At 44.4% G+C, this 20,053-nt stretch overlaps 1 protein-coding gene across 1 annotated transcript in view; it reads right to left on the bottom strand.

Moving 5' to 3' along the window:
- Positions 1-19,529, bottom strand: part of kiaa1549la (KIAA1549-like a) — a 68,807-nt gene extending 49,278 nt beyond the window's left edge. Inside the window, exons 1-7 of the mRNA XM_061076429.1 lie at positions 19,469-19,529; positions 16,710-17,453; positions 15,114-15,968; positions 12,873-12,988; positions 7,020-7,242; positions 4,485-4,618; positions 2,970-3,138 (exon numbers count right to left, since the gene is read on the bottom strand). Coding sequence (XP_060932412.1) covers positions 2,970-3,138; positions 4,485-4,618; positions 7,020-7,242; positions 12,873-12,988; positions 15,114-15,968; positions 16,710-17,453; positions 19,469-19,529 — 2,302 coding nt within the window. The remainder of the gene's footprint in view (positions 1-2,969; positions 3,139-4,484; positions 4,619-7,019; positions 7,243-12,872; positions 12,989-15,113; positions 15,969-16,709; positions 17,454-19,468) is intronic.
- Between the last annotated feature and the right edge of the window lie 524 nt (positions 19,530-20,053).

A 20,053-nucleotide genomic window follows, 5' to 3' on the forward strand; every position in this document is an offset into this window, starting at 1 on the left:
TCCACAAAAAGTGTAAAAATGCAACAAAGGTAAGAGTCCCTTTAAATCTAACCAAAGTTCCTTAATCTCTACACGAGTTTTAGCCCGATTTGTCACTTGGATCAAAACCTAATTAGCTTTTGAACTCCAAATTCTAAAGGCTCGATGACACATTTCCTCCTTCGACTGGATATCTATGAGACTGAATATCTAGACGAGTCAGCGACAGCCAATCAGAGCACAGGAGGGGTTGCAGGCAGTATAAAGAGGCGTAAACAACATCTGAGTCTGACCTTGGCATCACCAAACTTGTGTCATAGCACTGGGAACACTGGGAGTTTGTATGTTCTACCCGTGTGTTCTCCAGATCCTTCCTCCCACAGTCCAAACACCTGCAGCTGAATTTAATCGTACATTATAAATCCATGTAGAGTCAAAGTCAATATTCAGTCCGTGATCAACGTGTTGGCACCAGTAAACGCCCGGACCATTACCACTGATGTGTCATTAACTGTTCTATCATTTCACACGATTCAATAACCACGCGCTCATCGTTTCCTCATTAGTAGAAGACGCTGTGTGTGTGTGTGTGTGTGTGTGTGTGTGTGTGTGTTTTTTTGTAGGTTTGGATGCGACAGTGAGAAGTGTGAGGCTCGAGCTGAAGAGAGCAAACACAAACAGATACTAATCAAATCTCAAGGGCTAAAATTAGCTGGTTCAGGGGCCGTGGCCGACTGATGGCCCGGGGCAGGATTCAGACGATGGGGGGGGCTGTACAGCTGTTTGCCCTTTAAGAAGCTCGCAGATGGCATCAGAGGCTGCAGTGGAATACAAACACAGCTAATGCGCCTCCTCTGTGGCTCTTAGGTCTTTCACTTATGTCTGTAATGTCTTTTAATAGACGGAGCTAAAGAAAACAAACACAGCCTGTGTGAGATGCTGCATAATCACGTGGAGTCGAGCTGACGCAGGAGAAACGTGCCGAGGAGAGTTAGAGCCGAGGCAGAAGAAAATACTCTAATTTTAATTCTTTAAAAACTTTAATTCTTATATTTAAAGAATAGAGTTGAACTAAATCAGAGGAAGATTCTGGTCCATTACCAGCTTTTTCAGTTTGTACGAATGAAGCCACCGATTCTTTACTGCACAGAATCCTCAAGATAATACTGATTAATACAAATACTGATTATCATAATATGTTTTTTGTGCTAAAAGAGAAAGAACTCCCTCCTAACTTAAACCCGATTTCACCATTTCATCGACAAAAGGTCTTTTATAGAGCTTTCTATACAGACCTTTGTATAGTTTGATCAATTATTAATTTTATCTTGAGATATCATGTTTAGATTGATATAAAAAATCGGTTTTAAGGTGTCACATGTACGAACTAGAACATCCGCCAAGACCCAACAACCTTTAAATCCAATCAAGCTGCACCAAATTACACAAACTCATAGATATTGTTTCTCTATAATAATGCCGGATTTTTTAAAATCAAGATCCATGAATTATTTGCTGTGAAATCACTGAAAACAACAAATGTAGAGGAATGAAAACTTATCCTCCTTAGCAGAGGTAATAAACAGAATAACTAACGAGCCGAAAGGAGGATAAACCAGATAAGACTATAACTGTCTGTAGGTTCATCTCCATTATTGTCATCTGAGACGTTGCTTATGTAAAAACATTGATCACTTTTTGTGTTAACACGTAGAAAATCCACTTAGTGCTTTATTTTGTAGGAGAGCGGAGTAGAGTTTCCTCTTGTGGTGTAAATCCTACACACAATATAGAGCGATCTGGAGTTTCCTCCTTTACGAAGGTCACACACTCGGTCATGGATGATCTGTCGTGGATCCAGTGGTTCTCTGCAGACACAGTGTGGTCGAGGGCAGTCGACACAAGGTCAAAGGGTCGGAGCCCAGCAGGACAAGGTCAAAGGGTCAGAGCTCAGCAGCACATGGCTACACAGGCTGTTATCTAAGGACTATGGAAGTAGAATATAGAGACTGGACTCTTGTTATCGTCCAGTTCTATGGACAGAAAACAACATGAATTCAATTCAGTCAGGGTTAGGGTTGGGTTAGGGTTAGGGTTGGGTTAGGGTTGGGTTAGGGTTAGGGTTAGGGTTGGGTTAGGGTTAGGGTTAGATTTAGGGTCAGTCTGTCTGTTGGTTTATTTGTCCGTTGCTCAGCAGGATTATGAAAAAAGCTGCCGATCTAATTTATGAAACTTGCTGTAAGGAGGAGAATTGGGGCCGAGAACCAACCAAATAGATTTTGCGTGAAATACTGGATTTTGTTTTTCTCTCTTTCTTCAACTTTGTGAGAATTTTTTTACATTTTCACAGATTTCCCACCATGATGAATGAATCAGACATTTAGGAACAGTTACCAATGGAGGAGGTATAACTATAGTTTCTTTTTTATTCAAGCTCAACTTGATAACACACTTAGTTTCATTCCTTACATTTCAGCCTTTCAAATTAGTAGTTTAAATTTTATTTTTTGCTTTAACAATATTTCCCAGTAACATGAAAAGAAACTTCTAAATGAAAGTTGTATGATAAAGAAAATAAAGCCCGACCAATATGGATTTTTGGACTCAATGCCAAGACTGATATAAGAAATAATACAGATATATCGACCAATAATATATATTCAAAAAATAATTAAATTTCAATAACATTAAGTAAAAGGAAAACACATATACAACACAAAGAAATCTAAATTCTATTGTGAATTTTTTTTTAACGTAAAATATGAGATTAATTTGCATCTATTCTGCTGTTTTTTTTGTAAAATAAAAAGTTTATATAAATGCTTATTTGCATCTTTAGACACTGATTCCAATAAGACTGTTAAAGCTCAAACTGACCGAGCTCTAGCAAACAATAAGGAATTTAAAATATTCATCAGCTTTGTAAATGTTTCATGAGAGAGGAGACGTATTGAGCTTGTTTGTGATATAAACAACGAGGAAGCACTCACGCTCGGCGATGACGAGGGGGGGGTAGAACAGGAAGTAGCCCACCAGCTCGGCGGTCAGCTGGTTGAGGAGGCCGCTGGAGATGGTCCCGTTGAGAACGGCGTCCTGGTTCTTCACCACGTAAACCAGCGAGACCGCCGGCGAGCCCGGCTCCTGGGACACACTCTGGATCTGGAGGGGGAGGTTTTTAATATTTCATATCAATCAACCAATCAAATAAATCACAGCGCGCCCCCACAGGTCCAATATCCAAATGATTATTCTATTCTTTATTTATAGCAAACACGCAAACAGGCGGCACGCGGCTCATGAATAATTCAGACGTTCATACAGAAAATTCTAAAGCTATCATACCAAATGTCTGAGACGGCCATAAAAAATACATAACAGAGCCCCCGACACATTATGACACTTTGAGCGAACAACCTTCTTTCTCTCTATAATAAGAGCGGCGTGGCGCTCGGAGAACAATGAGACCAAGTCACTGGAGTAAAGTGGATGATGATACAAGATATATATATATATATATACGCAGAATTCCCATCACATTTTCTCCACAAGCATTAATATTTCACAGGATGAATTATGAACGGACCCTGACTCTGCTCGGTGAGACCTGCTCACTTAGACCGAGTGAGGACTGAACCCTGACAGGCGGAGAGAGAGAGAGAGAGAGAGGGACAGAAGGAGAGGAAGAGAGAGAAGAGCAAACTTTTTCTTTTAATGCAGACTTTAAAAATGATTGACTGTGGCTCTTATTTACTCTGACTTATCAGATTTATTTATTTATTACCTTCGCCAAAGAGGTTGTGTTTTCTCTCTTCTCTGTTTATTTGCCAGCAGGATTACGTAAAAACTACTGAACGGATTTCCATGAAACTTGGATGAAGGACGGAACAAGGTTCCGGAAAGAACCAGGAACCAGGAACTTGTTGTCAATAATGTGAGATTTATAATATTTAATCATATTTCCCACTGAATAATCTTGTGAATCTTGATGAAACAAAATGAGACACATTTGTGTAATTAAGTGCGGATCTAATTAAAGATCTGCTGCTGCCCTGTAACAAATAGAGCCACAAACTTATAACCACCACCAGCGTGTAGCTGAGGTAATGTGGATTCAATAGAGAATCAACGGTTTAATGTATCTTCAATAGTTTTAGAACAATCTCAAATTTAAATATGTAAATTTAAGTAAATGTAACTGTTAGGCTTTGGCAGAGGTGCAGTTCTTTACAGAGTCTCACTCGGATTGAATTATATGATTGAATCTATTTAACTATTCTATTTTCTCTGCTCATGTTCCACTGTTGTGTTTTCATCAACCTGTCTGTCTGTATAAGTTAAGTATATAGATATTACACATAAAAACTATAATTGATTGATAAATGACAGGATTCACATTTGATCCATTGTTAACATGGTATTTTTTGTGTTTTCATGGTTGAAAAGCAACAACAGCCTCATTTGTGTAACTCATGTGAGCCTGGTTAGCATGCTACGTGCTAGCGTACCTCCACAGCCAGCCGGTTGTACGTCTCCAGCACTTTGTCCTGAGCCTCCTCGAAGGCGTTCTCCAGCCGCTGCTCCAACATCTGGACGAAGCTGCAGGAGTAGATGTTGTCTGTGGGGCCGACGAACCTCAGCACTGTGGAGCGAGAGAGGGAGATCCATCCTGAGCGTCTTTATCAACAGTTCTTTACACATCAGTGGAAGATATGAGCTGGATTTCTCACACATACACACAGTAAGTTTTATAAAGATGTAAAAATATAAAGAGCAGTGGTTGATCCACCGGATAATGCAGATAAAAAGTTTTATTTTACATGATAAACAATGTATTTTTATAATGTTTATTTTCGATATTATTTTTCAAAACCTTGTCGACAACATCTCTGAAATCATTGCCATTGTTTTGTATCTTAACCGATATATCGATATGGAAAATGTATAACTCCATAATATCGGCATCACTGCAAATATCAGTTGGTCTCTAATATTAAAGTGTGTATTGAAGTTTGGTTTAGAAGAATCTGACGTTATTGCTTTGATAAATTATATGTTGTTTAAAGTACAATTATTTATATTTAATTATGATTAGTTGATTAAATTAATTTACTTGCTTTGAGCTAATTAATCAGGAGTTTTCAAACCCTCTAATGTCATATATTAATAATACCTTCAGAGCTCATCATGGTCAATAGTAACGTGGATTTAAAATGTTCTGCTAATTATTATTTATGTTTGCTCCAGATGTTAAATCAGTGCAAGTGATGTAGTTTGTATTTTCATGTATATTTATTTAATCATTGATATTATTAGTTCAATACTAATACGTCTCCGACTGCAGTTTCCTGACGTCAGGACCAGGAGCTGAAGATCTGGGACGAAGCTGGAGTCAGAGGAATTATTCCCAAACTGCAACAATCTACTTAATCAAAGTGGAATCTATATCTGGGTCTGGATTTTCTGGTATTAAAGAAAGTAGCGCTCTGGATAGACGTTAAACCAGAGGAAGAGGATTATCGCCACTGTGGAGAATGAGAGCAGCTCGGGGAGAGTCGCCCGTCTGCGTCACACGGCTCCACACCGGGAGGAGCAGGGTAAACAATATTGAGTCCATCAGCAGATTATAGAGGATGTTATTAAGGTTGTCTGTCAGTGCAGTCGCCCTCTGTTCCCTCGGTTCCCTCTGTTCCCTCTGTTCCCTCTGTTCCCTCTGTTCCCTCTCCTCTCCCCCTGCTCTTTGTCTTCCTCTGTTTTGTAAAACAACTGGGATCCGAGAGGTGGAACAATATTCTGACCTAAATTCAAAACACACTGGTGCTTACGAGATCTGGTTAAATCTTTTTTCCACGTCTTCTCTGCTCTGCTCGTCTGCAGGAAGTCAAACTGGTGATCCCATACACTTTGTGCTGTGTCATGGTAAATTGGCAGATCCTGTGTATTTATGATTTATGGTTTATGTTCTTGCTTCATACATGAGAACATAGGGAGAGTCTGGACTGTTTTCCCTTTTTGTGATTGTGATTATTAAAGCCACATTTCCAGGAGGAGAATGTGAGAATAAACATATCGATCTTATAATTCCAGAAATCTCTCTCTGTCCGTCTGTAGCTCGAGAACCGTTCATCTTATCACCTTCACATTTGGCATGTGTATTGTTTATGGCCCAAGGAAGTGCCGTGTTGGATACGTGATATGTTCAATATTAATAAGCCTTGAATAAGAAGATTCTCCATCCTTCACTGAACACTGAGCAGCTCGTTGTGCAGCAGCCGAGGCTTCAGGGGTTTGTGTTCACACTTCTGTTCAGTTAAAGCTCTTAATCGAGGTTAAGTAGAGAATCGGATAAAGGCTGCTTGCTTTCTGTAATATTATTCCCTAATGATCAGAACAACAATAACAATAATCTAATAACCACATTCCTGATTGACATATTGCAGTGTTTTAAAGGATGAGTACATTTTTGCAGTTATTTTAAATGTTTGAATGAGCGTAAAACACACATAGAGGCTCAGAATGTTATCTGAAAACACTGAATAAGACATGAAATTAGAATTCTGCATTTAGGAAACAAACAAGTTTCCAATGTTCCAATCTGCAGATGCATCGTTTTTCTAATAATTGCACAGATTCTTTTTTTCGATGGTCCCACAAGAATTGAGTGTGAGTGTGGTGTGTGTGTGTGCCTGTGAGTGTGTGTGTGTGTGTGTGTGTGTGTGTGTGTGTGTGTGTGTGTGTGTGTGAGTAATGTGTTTTTTTAAGAGGCTTAAGAGGCAGACTAAATGAATGGACCAATTTCCCTTTAGTCTGCAATCATGGGAGTTTGTGTGGGATTTAGTATCAGAGACGAGTAGGGGGAGAGCAGACATGTAATCAGAAGTTTCTAATTCGGTCTCTGCTCCGCTCTTCCCTTGTGTCTCCAAACTCCCTCTGCTCTCGTTCCATGTTCTCTCTCTCTCTCTCTCTCTGCTCTTCCTCCTCCTCTCCGCACCTCCCTCACATCATCATCAAACCGTTTTCTCCCTCATCTTCATCCCCTCTACCTGTTCTCAGCTGCAGGTGAATGCTCGGCGTGGGCATCCAGGTTGCCACGGGAACCAGGACCGCCCTCACCAGCGGGATGTGCTGCCTGACGTCCGACAGCAGTTTGTCGAAGCCGTACACGTTCAGCGCCTCCACCACCCGAGACGCCACGTGGACGGTTTTCCCGCTGGTGACGTAGTAGACCAGGGTCACGTTGTGGGGGCTGCAGTCGTCATGCTCCACCTGAGACGGGGGGGGAAAAGGACACTTATCACATTTACACCTGGTCCCATGTGGGCGTGTGTTCATCACACATCCAGAGGACGTGCACTCTTTGTTTCAAGAAGCAGAGTGTCCTCTCCTCTCCTCCTTCCCTGTCCTCTTGTGTCCTCTCTTCTTGTGTCCTCTCCTCTCCTCCTTCCCTGTCCTATGTCCTCTCTTCTTATGTCCTCTCCTCTCCTCCTTCCCTGTCCTCTTATGTCCTCTCCTCTCCTCCTTCCCTGTCCTCTTGTGTCCTCTCCTTCCATGTCCTCTTCTGTCCTCTCCTCTCATCTCCTCTTTTTTCGTCTTCTATTCTTTTCTGTCCTCTCTTCTTCTGTCCTCTCTTGTTTCCCTCTCATCTCCTGTTTTACATTGAGGAGCATCCCCTTTCCTGTCCTCTCTTCTCCTCCCATGTCCTCTACTCCTCTCCTCCTCTCCTTCCCTGTCCTCTTCTGTCCTCTCTTCTTATGTCCTCTCCTCTCCTCCTTCCCTGTCCTCTTATGTCCTCTCTTCTTATGTCCTCTCCTCACCTCCTTTCCTGTCCTCATATGTCCTCTCCTCTTCTGTACTCTTCTGTCCTCTCTTCCTCTCTCCTCTCCTCATCTTTCCTCTCTTCTCCTGTTTTACATTCGAGAACATCACCTTTCCTTTCCCCTCATCTCCTCCCCTCTTGTCTACTCTTCCATCTCTTGTTCCTCTCCTCCTCTCCGCCTCTCCTTCCAGGTCCTCTTCTGTCCTCTCCTCTCATCTCTTCTTTTTTCCTCTTCTATTCTTTTCTGTCCTTTCTTCTTCTGTCCTCTCTTGTTTCCCTCTCATCTCCTGTTTTACATTGAGGAGCGTCCCCTTTTCTGTCCTCTCTTCTCCTCCCCATGTCCTCTACTCCTCTCCTCTTATGTCCTCTCCTCCTCTCCTTCCCTGTCCTCTTCTGTCCTCTCCTCTTCTATACTTTTCTGTCCTCTCTTCTTCTCTCCTCTCCTCATCTTTCCTCTCATCTCCTGTTTTACATTGAAGCACATCCAGAGGACGTGCACTCTCTGTTTCAAGAAGCAGAGGAAACAGTATCAGGGAGGAAATCAGAACGGCCACGAGAAACAAGGGAAGCAGCTTCCTCTCATACATGCTGCACTTCAGCTGTGGGTTTAGATACAAATACTTCAGACTATGAATATTTATAATCCATGTTTAAAGCCAGATCCCACTCCAGGCATTTTTTTTTTTTTTTTGGGTTTAAACCTTCGTCATAAATCTGTGTGTCCTGGAAAAACACACAGACAACAATCAGTGGTGAGTCAAGGCTTGTGTTAGTGGAGCTGCAGACGCCCACCGGCCTCCACTCTCACATCCTGAGCAGCTGCTGGTACCAGGGTTCTCTCCTCCTCTATCCTCTTCTGTCCTCTCCTCTCCTCCTTCCCTGTCCTCTCCTCCTCCTCTGTCCTCTTCTGTCCTCTCCTCTCCTCCTCCGCCCTCTCCTCTCCTCCTTCCCTGTCCTCTTCTGTCCTCTCCTCTCCTCCTCCTCTATCCTCTTCGGTCCTCTCCTCTCCTCCTCTGTCCTCTTCTGTCCTCTCCTCTCCTCCTCTGTCCTCTTCTGTCCTCTCCTCTCCTCCTCTATCCTCTTCTGTCCTCTCCTCTCCTCCTCCTCTATCCTCTTCTGTCCTCTCCTCTCCTCCTTCCCTGTCCTCTCCTCTATCCTCTTCTGTCCTCTATCCTCTTCTGTCCTCTCCTCTCCTCCTTCCCTGTCCTCTTCTGTCCTCTCCTCTCCTCCTTCCCTGTCCTCTTATGTCCTCTCCTCTCCTCCTTCCCTGTCCTCTTATGTCCTCTCCTCTTCTGTCCTCTCCTCTTCTGTCCTCTCCTCTCCTCCTTCCCTGATCTATTCTGTCCTCTCCTCTTATGTCCTCTCCTCCTTCCCTGTCCTCTTATGTCCTCTCCTCTCCTCCTTCCCTGTCCTCTTCTGTCCTCTCCTCTCCTCCTTCCCTGTCCTCTTATGTCCTCTCCTCTTATGTCCTCTCCTCCTTCCCTGTCCTCTTCTGTCCTCTCCTCTCCTCCTTCCCTGTCCTCTTATGTCCTCTCTTCTTATGTCCTCTTCTCTCCTCCTTTCCTGTCCTCATATGTCCTCTCCTCTTCTGTACTTTTCTGTCCTCTCTTCTTCTCTCCTCTCCTCATCTTTCCTCTCTGCCTCTCTGAAGGGAGGCATCTCCTTCCCTCTTGTATACTCTCCCATCTCTTGTCCTCTCTCCTCTCCTCCTGTCCTCCTCTGTCCCCTCTGTCCTCTCTTCTTCTTTTTTATCCTCTTCTATACTTTTCTCTCCTCTCTTCTTCTCTCCTCTCCTCTGTTTTCCCCTCTTCTCCTGTTTTACATTGAAAAACATCCCCTTTCCTGTCTCCTCTCCTCTCCTCTCCTCTCCTCTCCTCTCCTCTCCTCTCCTCTCCTCTCCTCTCCTCTCCTCTCCTCTCCTCCTGTCTTCTCTCCTCTCCTCTTCCCCTCCTCTCCCTCTCCCCTGTTAGCTGGAAGCCCCTGGCCATCTTTGTCTCATATTTCCTTCTTCTTAGTGAAGCCTCATCTCATTTCCTCTCCCCCTCCTCTGCTCTTGTTTTCGTACCAACAACAAACAACACAATATACACACACACCCGCCATCTTCACTCCCCATGCAAGCGTTCACCAAAGCTTCAGCCTCAGCTTTTTCTCGCAGCTCTTTATTTTTTAATTATCCTCAGCACCTCGTTCCTTTCTTCCGGCAGCTTCATACTTTGAGTTTTGCATTTCATTAGAAAATGAGAAGCGAGCGTTCAGATCTTTTTAGGTTGAGCCTTAAACCTCAAATGGAACGAGCGAGGAAATAAATCTTTTAATAAATTTCCTCCTGTGAACTTTAGAAACACTATCACATGGCACACTGTGTTATAAGCATTCATGGATTGTTTTAGTTTAATACTCTGGGTTTTAAATAAAGTGCTGCACTTTGCACAACCACGACCTTGACCTCGCCCTCTCTCTCTCTCTCTCTCTCTCTCTCACTGGACAAATCTCGTCGGCAAATTATGGTCAAGCGTATTACACACTAATAACATCCCATTAAATTCTGCTGCATGCTAATTCCACGCTGCTACACAATCCATGTCCCTGCAGGAGATTCTCATTCTGCCTCTGGACCCTGGCTTCAAATCACAGCTTTTAAAGCACCGGACAGTTTTAAACCTTGTTGTTGTCGTGGCTGCTCAATGGATCCAGATCATCTAATAACAGTGGACGTTATCTGATTTAGAGGAGGATAAATGAGGAGTGGTTTTGTTGTGTGTGTGTGTGTTTGTGTGTGTGTGTGTGTTTGTGTGTGTGTGGCAGGGGGGTAGATGAAAGTGGACTGGAGCTTAGAGACACTGAGTCACTCCCTGTGTGCAGTGTGCTCACAAACAACTGGATAAAAATAGAAGAGGCAGGCGGATGAAGACGGAAGACGGACAGACAGTGACATGAAGGGAGGCAGAGAGGACAGGTGGACGGACGGACGGACAGGGGAAACAGGGGGGGGGGGGGGGGCTGGCAGGAAATCAATCGACTTCAACCTGGAGAGCAATCAGACAGAGGGAGGAAGCGATGAGGGAAATGTAAATATTGGGGGAGTACGAAGGAAAGAGGGCGAGAGAGTGATTGTGCGAGGAAGAGGAGAGACACGGAGGATGAAGACGAAGCTTTAAAATAGACTGAGACTGAGACTGAGACAAAAGTCTGATGAGGAGTGAAACTGAAAGATCACTCGACAACACCGCTGTGACAGAGGGAATCATTTATTCTGCATTTATCTCCCATTAGCATGTGTGAGTGTACGTGTGAGAGAGAGAGGATGTGTGTGTGTGTGTGTGTGTGTGTGTGTGTGTGTGTGTGTGTGTGTGTGTGTGTGTGTGTGTGTGTGTGTGTGTGTGTGTGTGTGTGTGTTTAATAACCTCTCAACGCTGCGTCACTGTAATAGCAACAGGTAATTTCTATTCAGACTTGATTAGTCTTCGCTCTCTGCTCGTCTCCTGCCTCGTTCAGACGAGTGGCAGCGAGGTGAGCGAGAGCAGAACACGTCCGATACGAGAGATGAGTGTAAATCGACAAGAGAATAAACCTCTGAGCACGTGAAGAGCCAACAAACGTGAAGATTACAGTTTTATATCATCCGGTAGAAAAGCATCTACTAAGTGTAATTCACGTGTCGACCTGCAGCAGTCGCTATTGAGCACGGACTGTAAATAAAGATGGACACGCATCTCCACTTCCTCTCGCAAGATCGAAGTAAAAACATCCCAGATATGAGCTAGGCCATCTTGTACTAGTGATGTCACTTCACTGTCAGTATCCAGATCCCGGCGATACGACCAATCATGAGTCAGTCTCAAACTTATCAGAAACACGAACATGATACTTAAAACGACAGGAATCGTCTTTGAAAATCAAATATTTAAACATGCGACTTTTTAATTCGGTGCACGTGTAACGGTGTAAATATGTTGATTGTTAAAATCATGTCCAACTCGGAACTGCAGTCATAATTTTTTAAGGTATTTCTTTTATTTTGCCGCGTTTATTTTATTTTGAAGGGCCACAACAGGAACTTCCGGGGATTAGTGGGGCGCAACCTCTTTTTTCTCTCAGATGCAGATACCCCAGCACTGAGTAAGTTGTGTTCTTCTGTCTGTCAGTGTTTTAGTTGATTATGGTTAATTTAGTGTTTAATAATATGCAACTTTTGTAACTTTTCTTTTATAGATGATTGTGTTCCATTTGTGGTTTCAGGTATGTTGGTTCATAGTAGTATAATGTAAATCTATACGATCACGTGTTAGCCAGATGCAGTTACCCCAGCACTGAATGATTGTGTTCCATTTGTGGTTTCAGACACAGAAAATAAAGTTTAAACTATTTTACCAAGCCTGAGTCATGAGGGATGAATGAAAAGAGCAGCAGTGCAAACACAGACCGTCACACACGCACCCTCCACTAACATGATGGAGGCGGAACAGAAGACCTATACTGCAGCCAGCCACCAGGGGGCAAAAAGGAGGATTTTGGGAGCCGTCATGTTGTCCATCTTTATATTCAGTCATTGGTATCGAGTAAACTGAACTCAAAACTACAATGGGAACGATTAAAGTAATAAATCCTGGGATTCAACGTCTCTGCAGACGATGCTTTGTAAAGTGTGTCAACTTCAGATGAGGCAACTTTGTCCTTAACTTGTGTTTAACAGCCACAAAAGGTGGATTTACTTGCCACTGAGCTTTACCAGTCCCAGCCTGTGGTCCTGAGCACCTCACCTGTGTATCACAGCCACTGCTACACACTCGTTAAACTGCATATTTTTCCAAGTTTTTCCAATTATTAGCATTGCTTGATTTAAAAACTTTAGAACTGATGAACTTGCTCCGTGCAGCTGCTGACCGACCTGTTTCTACAAATGCAGCATGTCGACATAAATCCACTGACCACCAAGACATTTATCACCATTTACTTCTGTCCGGTCTTTACCACTTGTTTACTAGTCCTGGACGTGTGGTTAAAAGCCAGTGAGCTAGGTTAATGAGCCGGACAGTCGGAGCTGGAGAGAGAGAGAGAGAGAGAGAGAGAGACTGACCTGAGCCGAGGCCGTGGAGTCGTTCAGCGCTCGCTGCAGCGCGTGGCTCAGCCCTTTGGACAGATTCTGCTTCAGGATCAGGTCCAGGCGGTTCCTGCGCAGCTCGATGGACAAAACTGTGGAAGAAGAAGACGTTCTCAAGTACATTTGTGACAGAATAAAGATAAACACACTTTGAAATAATCTAAAATAAGAGTTCCATGTATATTAAACATCTATCCGGACAATTGCTCTCTGTCTAATAGAGAAAGAAAAATGGTTGATCTGTGTCTTCTACAGGCCAGGCGCTCAATAGCTCTGACTTGGAGGGACGTTCGTTGCCCCTCTCTAGGCCACTGGTTAAAAAACTTAACATCGAGTTTGGCTCTGGAGAAGTTAACATATGTAGTTAGGAAGAAAGCTTCTCAATTTTACAGTATCTGGGAGATGTTTTTGGACTTTGTTAAGAATGGTGACATTGAAGAGGCGTTGGAAATGTGAAGTGACTAATCTGGTGTGAGGAATGTGTGCTGTGCTATGTTTCTTGTTAGTGACTGAAATCTATTTTACATATTCAAGTTTGTTTTGTTTTAATTTAGTTTAAACAAGTTAGTAGTTTCATTGTAATGTTTTGTATTTGAATTTATGTTGGAATCGTATCTTAGCAATTTCTGTGACTTTTGTAATATTTATTTCCATTTATGCTGCCATATGCTCAGGTTGGGGAAGGGTCTTGTATATTTGTAAATTGATGTAAATGTATAAAACTATGTAAAACCAATAAATATATGTTTAAAAAAAAAAAATAAGAGTTCCACTGCCTCAGTGATGTTCCGCAGATCCAGATATTCGACGTCTCAGTGAAGAGTATTTACTCAGAAAGATGCATCTGTGTTTAAATATCTTCTGTGTGATTTAAACCTTCAGTAAAACCACAAAGTCTCTGATTGTAAATCTGATTCTCGGATCTGCAGCTTCTTATTAATCCCACTGTTTACACTCCAGGAAACTCTGCCCTCTGTGCAAGATCAAATTAATTTGTGTGCATGTAATTACAGCTTGGTCACACAATAGGTGCATTAAGTGCCTAAGCTTCTCACATGGTATTTAATGTGTATTCATTATTGCTCTGTAATAGTTTTTTCCACGGGAACGGCCAAAGCCTCCTGAACACTGTGGTGAACATGTAAATTGATAAAAATGAACAACCTGGAGAATCAGTAAATTATCTTTTATGAGAACGACCCAAAGGTTTTTCCAGTTAATCTTACTTTGTTTGTCTTGTGTTATTTGTCTGCCACACTATGACGCAGCATTAGAGAAGAGACGCTGAAGAGAAAAACTTCTATAAAGACGAGAAGAAAGGTGTAATTTTACGAGCATTCAGGCCAAGTGTTTTGTTTAAGTGGAAATATCTGATTTTGGATCCAGAGTTTTATTGCTGCTTATTTTCACCAAAGAATCTAACATAATAAACAAAATCAATTGAAGCCAATGAAATGTGGTAATTAAGTTGTGTTCTGTTTTGTTGTGACAGGTAAATCATGTAGTGAGCTTCTTTGAATGGTTTAAAAATGAATTGTAACAAACAGAGAGATGTTTAAATTGTGTTGTTTGGTCGAAATGGAAATAAATGTATAAGTAAATAGATATTCTCACAATATAACAAGTTTTCTCTTAAAGGGACTCTTACCTTTGTTGCATTTGAGAATTACAGCACATTCAAATCATCCCGCCTTCCTCCAATGCCCCACCCCCTCGTTCCCATCCGCGGTGTTTTTTTTGAAGAAACTTTATTTACAAGCAGACTTACAACCTACTGCCTCCGCGCACGCACGTGAGTTTTTGTTTACCAAAGCAATGGATTCGGTAAGTTATATACATTTACATTCACATATGATGACGGGCCCGAATGCGCCACAAGAAGCAGACGGAAAACCTGCATGTCCATGCAGCAAACAGACAGGTCTGTCGGCCAATAAGGTCCTTCGGTCCGAAGAATTTTATTGGTTGAAGTTTTCACTAAATATCATGAGAGTGAAATAATTGTTTGTTTTTACTCCTGGTGGGTCTGTCTTGCATTTTAGAGTGTCATTACCTTATTAATACCAATTTAACCTTATCCACAAAAAGTGTAAAAATGCAACAAAGGTAAGAGTCCCTTTAACTACAACTTTATTCTTGTAACTTTTAATTTGAAATCTCAACGTCACTAATCTCTAATCACTTCTTCCTCCTGATAACAGGTCACGAGTCTCCTACCTGTTCTGAGCCAGTACTTCTCGGTCACGTTGCACGGGAGAGGACCTTCCTCTGCACTGGTGCTGGACGGAGGTTCTGTGGTTGTAGTGGGGGGTGCAGTGGTGTGCTCCGGCGTGAACACTGTGGTGACAGGTGCCTTCGTTGTGGTGGTTGTACTGGGAGCAGTGGTCGTAGTGGTTGTGGGGGGAGGAGTAGTAGTGGTAGTAGTGGTGGTGGTTGTAGTAGTTGTGGGAGGAGGGGTGGTGGTGGTGGTGGTGGTGGTGGTGGTGGTGGTTGGAGGTACTGTGGTGGTGGTAGTGGGAGCCGGTGTGGTCGTGGTGGTCGTGGTGGTCGTGGTTGTGGGCGGAGACGTGGCCTCGGTGGTCGGCGTGAGGCTCGTCGTCTGCTGCGCGGTCGTAGCAGCGGTGATGTTTGGCGGTGACGTCACAGCACTCCCGGTGGTCACCGCCTGCATCGTCACCTCGTCGGTGGTCACAGTCAGAGTGGTCGTTGTCGAGGGCGTCGTCGTGGTTACCGTGGTCAGCTGAAGGCCTTCACCGGTCACCAGGTCCTGGCTCGTGCTGTTCGGAGCCGTGGAGGGTTCTGCCGGCGTTGGAGCGGTCGCCGCGGTGGGAACCGGTGAAGCTGACGCGGTGGCGGTGGTGAACAGAGGCGTCGGCGTGGTGGTGCCGGGCGTGGTGGTGGTCGGGCGTGAGGTGTTTCCGGCGCGTGCGGGCACTGTGGCGTTCCACTGGCGGGTGGAGAAAGGGCTGGTGACGTTGGCGGGAAGCGTGGCGTCGTGGTCGCCCGGCGTGGAGAGGAGGGACTCGGGCACGGTGGGCTGGTCCCAGGCCGGCAGGTTGTTCACCGGCTCGTCTGCAGGCGGGGAAAACAGTCAGAGGTCAAAGGTCAAAGGTGTTAGAGAACAAGTTGATTTCTCTGTGAACTTATTATGTTTTTCATCACACACATCAAACCACACGATTCCACCGGCCGACAGGTTCCTTCATTAACATGAACTCACAGTTTAGTCTGAACGAATCTGGACCGTGACATCGTCCAAGCGTCCAAATCCACAAAAGCAGCTTCCAAACAAAACAACTTTGGTCTCAATCCAGAACGTTTCTCCGGCGCTAATAAATACTGACGGGTCCAAATGTGTGTGAAAGTGAAAGTAATGAAATTTATTCAGAGCTAAAAAATAATCAGAGACAAATTAGATTTTTTTTTACTCCCGTTCGGGAAACGTCTGCCAAAAACTGCAACGGCCCCTGGATTGGATTTGACTGAGCTCGGTAAATCCAGGTTTGCTCCACATGGAATAATAAAGAAGAACAGAACAAGCTAAAGCTCGACTCTTTTTTAAATATATTATCATTTTTAACTCCAGCTGTTCTTGTTTTAGTTGATTTATTTGCTTTAAATGACGTTTATTAATCTACTTTACACTGTATGTATTCCTAAGGCTTATACTATTGCTCTTTTGCTATTTAGCCGATTTTACTTGTTTCTTTTTTGTGTTATTGTGTTTTATAGTCTGCTCTATTGTAAATGATGTCTCTACCTCAATGTATTATTCCAGAGTTAAAACAAATGTTGAATGAATGAATTCACAACCTGAGCCGAAGCTGCTGTTGCCGTTGACGACCACCAGAGTGACGTTGCTCGACCCGGCTGTGGGACTGCTTCTGTTACTGGGTGGGGAGGAGGAGGAGGATAAGGCTGAGGAAGGCAGGGAGGAGGCCTTTGCTGCAGAAGAGGAGGAAGAGGAGGAGGAGGAGGAGGAGGAGGAGGAGGAGGAGGAGGAGGAGGAGGAGGAGGAGGTCTTGGATGAGGATGAAGAGGAGCCTCTGGTCCAGGCAGCTTTAGACAGCAGCCCTAGAGGTTTTCCCGGTGCTGGCGCCTGCAGCTCGGCCGTCTGCGTCAGCACGGTGAGGACTGATGAAAAGGCCGCCTGCTCTCTGCGGCCCCCCCCACGCTCCCCCAGCCAGGAGGCCGCGCCCCTGGGCATGTTGGGCAGGCCGCCCCCCCCCTCCCTGTCCACCGGCCTCCACTCAGCCCCGACCTCGGCCCAGGCTCCGCCTCCCCTCAGAAGACCCGTCTCTGCAAAGACTCCCCCGCCTGCTCCTGGACGCAGCGCCGCCTCCGTCTCCGTCCAGACCGCGGCTCCGTCCTCGGAGAAGACTCTGTCCTCGGCCCAGGCCCCGGGGGGGGGCACGTCGGGGGGGTCGTCCAGCGCTGCTTCAGAGTCCGCACCCCCGGCCCGGGCTCCGACTTCAGGGGCGGCTGAGAGGTTGGAGGGAGCTGCAGGGTCCAGAGGCAACACAACCCGCCTCACTGGGTCGGGATGACCTCGCTCAGCTGTGGGAGACAAGGGGAAGAGAGTGGGGGGGGGGGGTGTGAGGGAGAAGGAGAAGAGGGGTGGATGAAAAGAAAGTGCAGATATTAGTGTTTAATTAGGAGTTCTGGAAAGCAATAAGATCAGTGTTTGACTCATCAGGGCCACGGGGCAGGCTGGGGCTTCTTTGGAAATGCATCCATCATGCACTTTCTACACACACACACACACACACACACACACACACGCACACACACACACACACACACACAGCAAACACACACACACACACAGCTACAGGCCTCAAATCATTAGCTCTCATAATGCCAACACAACTGTCCAACTGCCAGGAGATTTAAAACTGCTCTGCTCACACTCACAGGCATCATGACACACACACACACACACACACACACACACACACACACACACACACACACACACACACACACACACACACACACAAACACACACACACACACACACACTTATTCACATTCGACTTCCTCTCTCTCACACACACACACACACAAACACACACACACACACACACAAACACACACACACTTATTCACATTCGACTTCCTCTCTCTCACACACACACACACACAAACACACACACACACACACACACACACACACACACACACACACACACACACACACACTTTTCCAAAAGGATTAACAAAGAAATGAAAGGAAAACGAAATATCTAAAACTGCGACTGTGGAAAAATAGTAATAATGTGTAAAGTAGGTCACTTATGTTTTCAGAGGATGAAGCATAGGGAATTAATTTAGATGTTCCAGAGTGTATGAATTGGGACACACACACACACACACACACAGACACACACAGACACACACAGGCTCACAACCTAATCAGCTGTGATTTCACAGATTCTAATCTGATCTGTGAGGTTAGCCATGCTACCCTGTGGATTCATTATTCCTAGAACAAAGTCAACCGCTCAGACTCTGAGCTCCGACTGAAACACACTGAGCAAAGCTTCAGGAGAGATTTGTAAGTAATAGTTTTATATTACTTATTTTCTACCTAAAAACAGCAGTTTGATTAAAATGAGTGAATATGAAGAATGTTTCCTCTTTCATTCTAGCTCCTCCCCCTGAACGTCTCATCTTGTTCTATTGATGCGTTGGAGGCTTCACCCGATGGTCGATCACTTTGAATGGGTGATGTCCTGTGACAAGCGTGGAACTGACTGATAGTCGCAGATTCAGGTGTTAAAGATCATAAACATACTTTAGACCAGTTAAAAATTCTTAAAAGTTATTAGAAACCAGAGTTCATCTCCTATATTCAGCAGGAAACTTTTAAAATCTAAACAGAGTTCGATGGATTTGTTACAGCAGCAGCTCAGGAAGCAGAGGATCATGGGAAATATCCAGCGTTCAGTTGTGTTTCCGTTAGCAGCTCAGTAACAGTTACAGGTAGTTTTGCTTTAAATTCGACACTAGAGGCAGAAACGCTGGAATCGCTGGAATCGCGCAGCAGCGAAGATAACATCCAGTCGAAGCCTTTAGCTTCAGCCATTATCTCCATTCTCCAAACTGGGCTTAATCGCTTCAACAAAACCAGAAGCTTTACCCGACGGAGGCGATTACCTAACACGTCCAGTCTCAAAGGCACCTTGCAGGAGTGGGATTGAAAAATGAAATTAAAAACAAGGTCGACCACCATCACTGGGTGAAACTGGGTTTTTACACCAGAGGAGAAAAGTTCGGCTCAGGCATCGAGTTTCTTCTGTTCTCCACGTTAGAGGGAAGCAAATGTAGGGCAGAGTTCTTTATATATATAGTTAAGGGCATTTCAGCCTTCGAATGTGTTTAGTGTGTGTGTGTGTGTGTGTGTGTGCGTGCGAGTCTCACACTTCCCACTCTCCCCATGTGTCTGCGGAGGATTGGTTAATTAAAAGACAGTGATTCTGAGCGAGGGAGGCTTTACCGGAGCATCTCTGAGCTTAGCTGCCGTGTGTATCCTCTGGACACCGGCTGTAAACCATCGTGTTGTTAACCACCAGCGCCGAGCAGCTCCGGCTTCTTCAGGGTCGGCGCTGTGTGTTTGTGCCGGAGCGCCATTAGTCCGTTGGAGAGAGGATGAAAACAACGAGAGCAACGAGATGGCAGAGGCGATGGCTCGGCTCCGCTGGGACAGAAACACGCTCGTTAAACCCAACTGAAGAGTCATCGTTCCTTTTTGTTCCAATTCATCTCGTCCAAAACCAGCTTTTACAGCATGTCGAGTTTCACAGGCTCTGAACAGATGGTGACCGGGGATAAATACTGAGAGGGAGATCTCCCTGAACACCGGCAGCTCCTGCTCACGTCCATTTCACTCCTCATGAAAAACCATCGAACCATATAAACATTTAAACAGGTGACTCTGATCTGGGGCCTGTTTCTGTGAGAGTTCACTCTGGACCATCGGAATCATGTGATTTGAAATTTAACCTTTTTGTGTCTCGACTCATCCAAATGAAGCTGGTTCGTTTTCATTTACATGACCCATTTTTGTAATTTCAATTATTTTTCAGCAGCTTCAGGCTTAAGTAAGTAGAGATTACAGAAATCAGCCACTACATTAAAGCCAGGGTTCAGGGTTA

Source organism: Limanda limanda, chromosome 8 (assembly GCF_963576545.1).
Source record: "Limanda limanda chromosome 8, fLimLim1.1, whole genome shotgun sequence".
Taxonomy (NCBI): Eukaryota; Metazoa; Chordata; class Actinopteri; order Pleuronectiformes; family Pleuronectidae; genus Limanda; species Limanda limanda.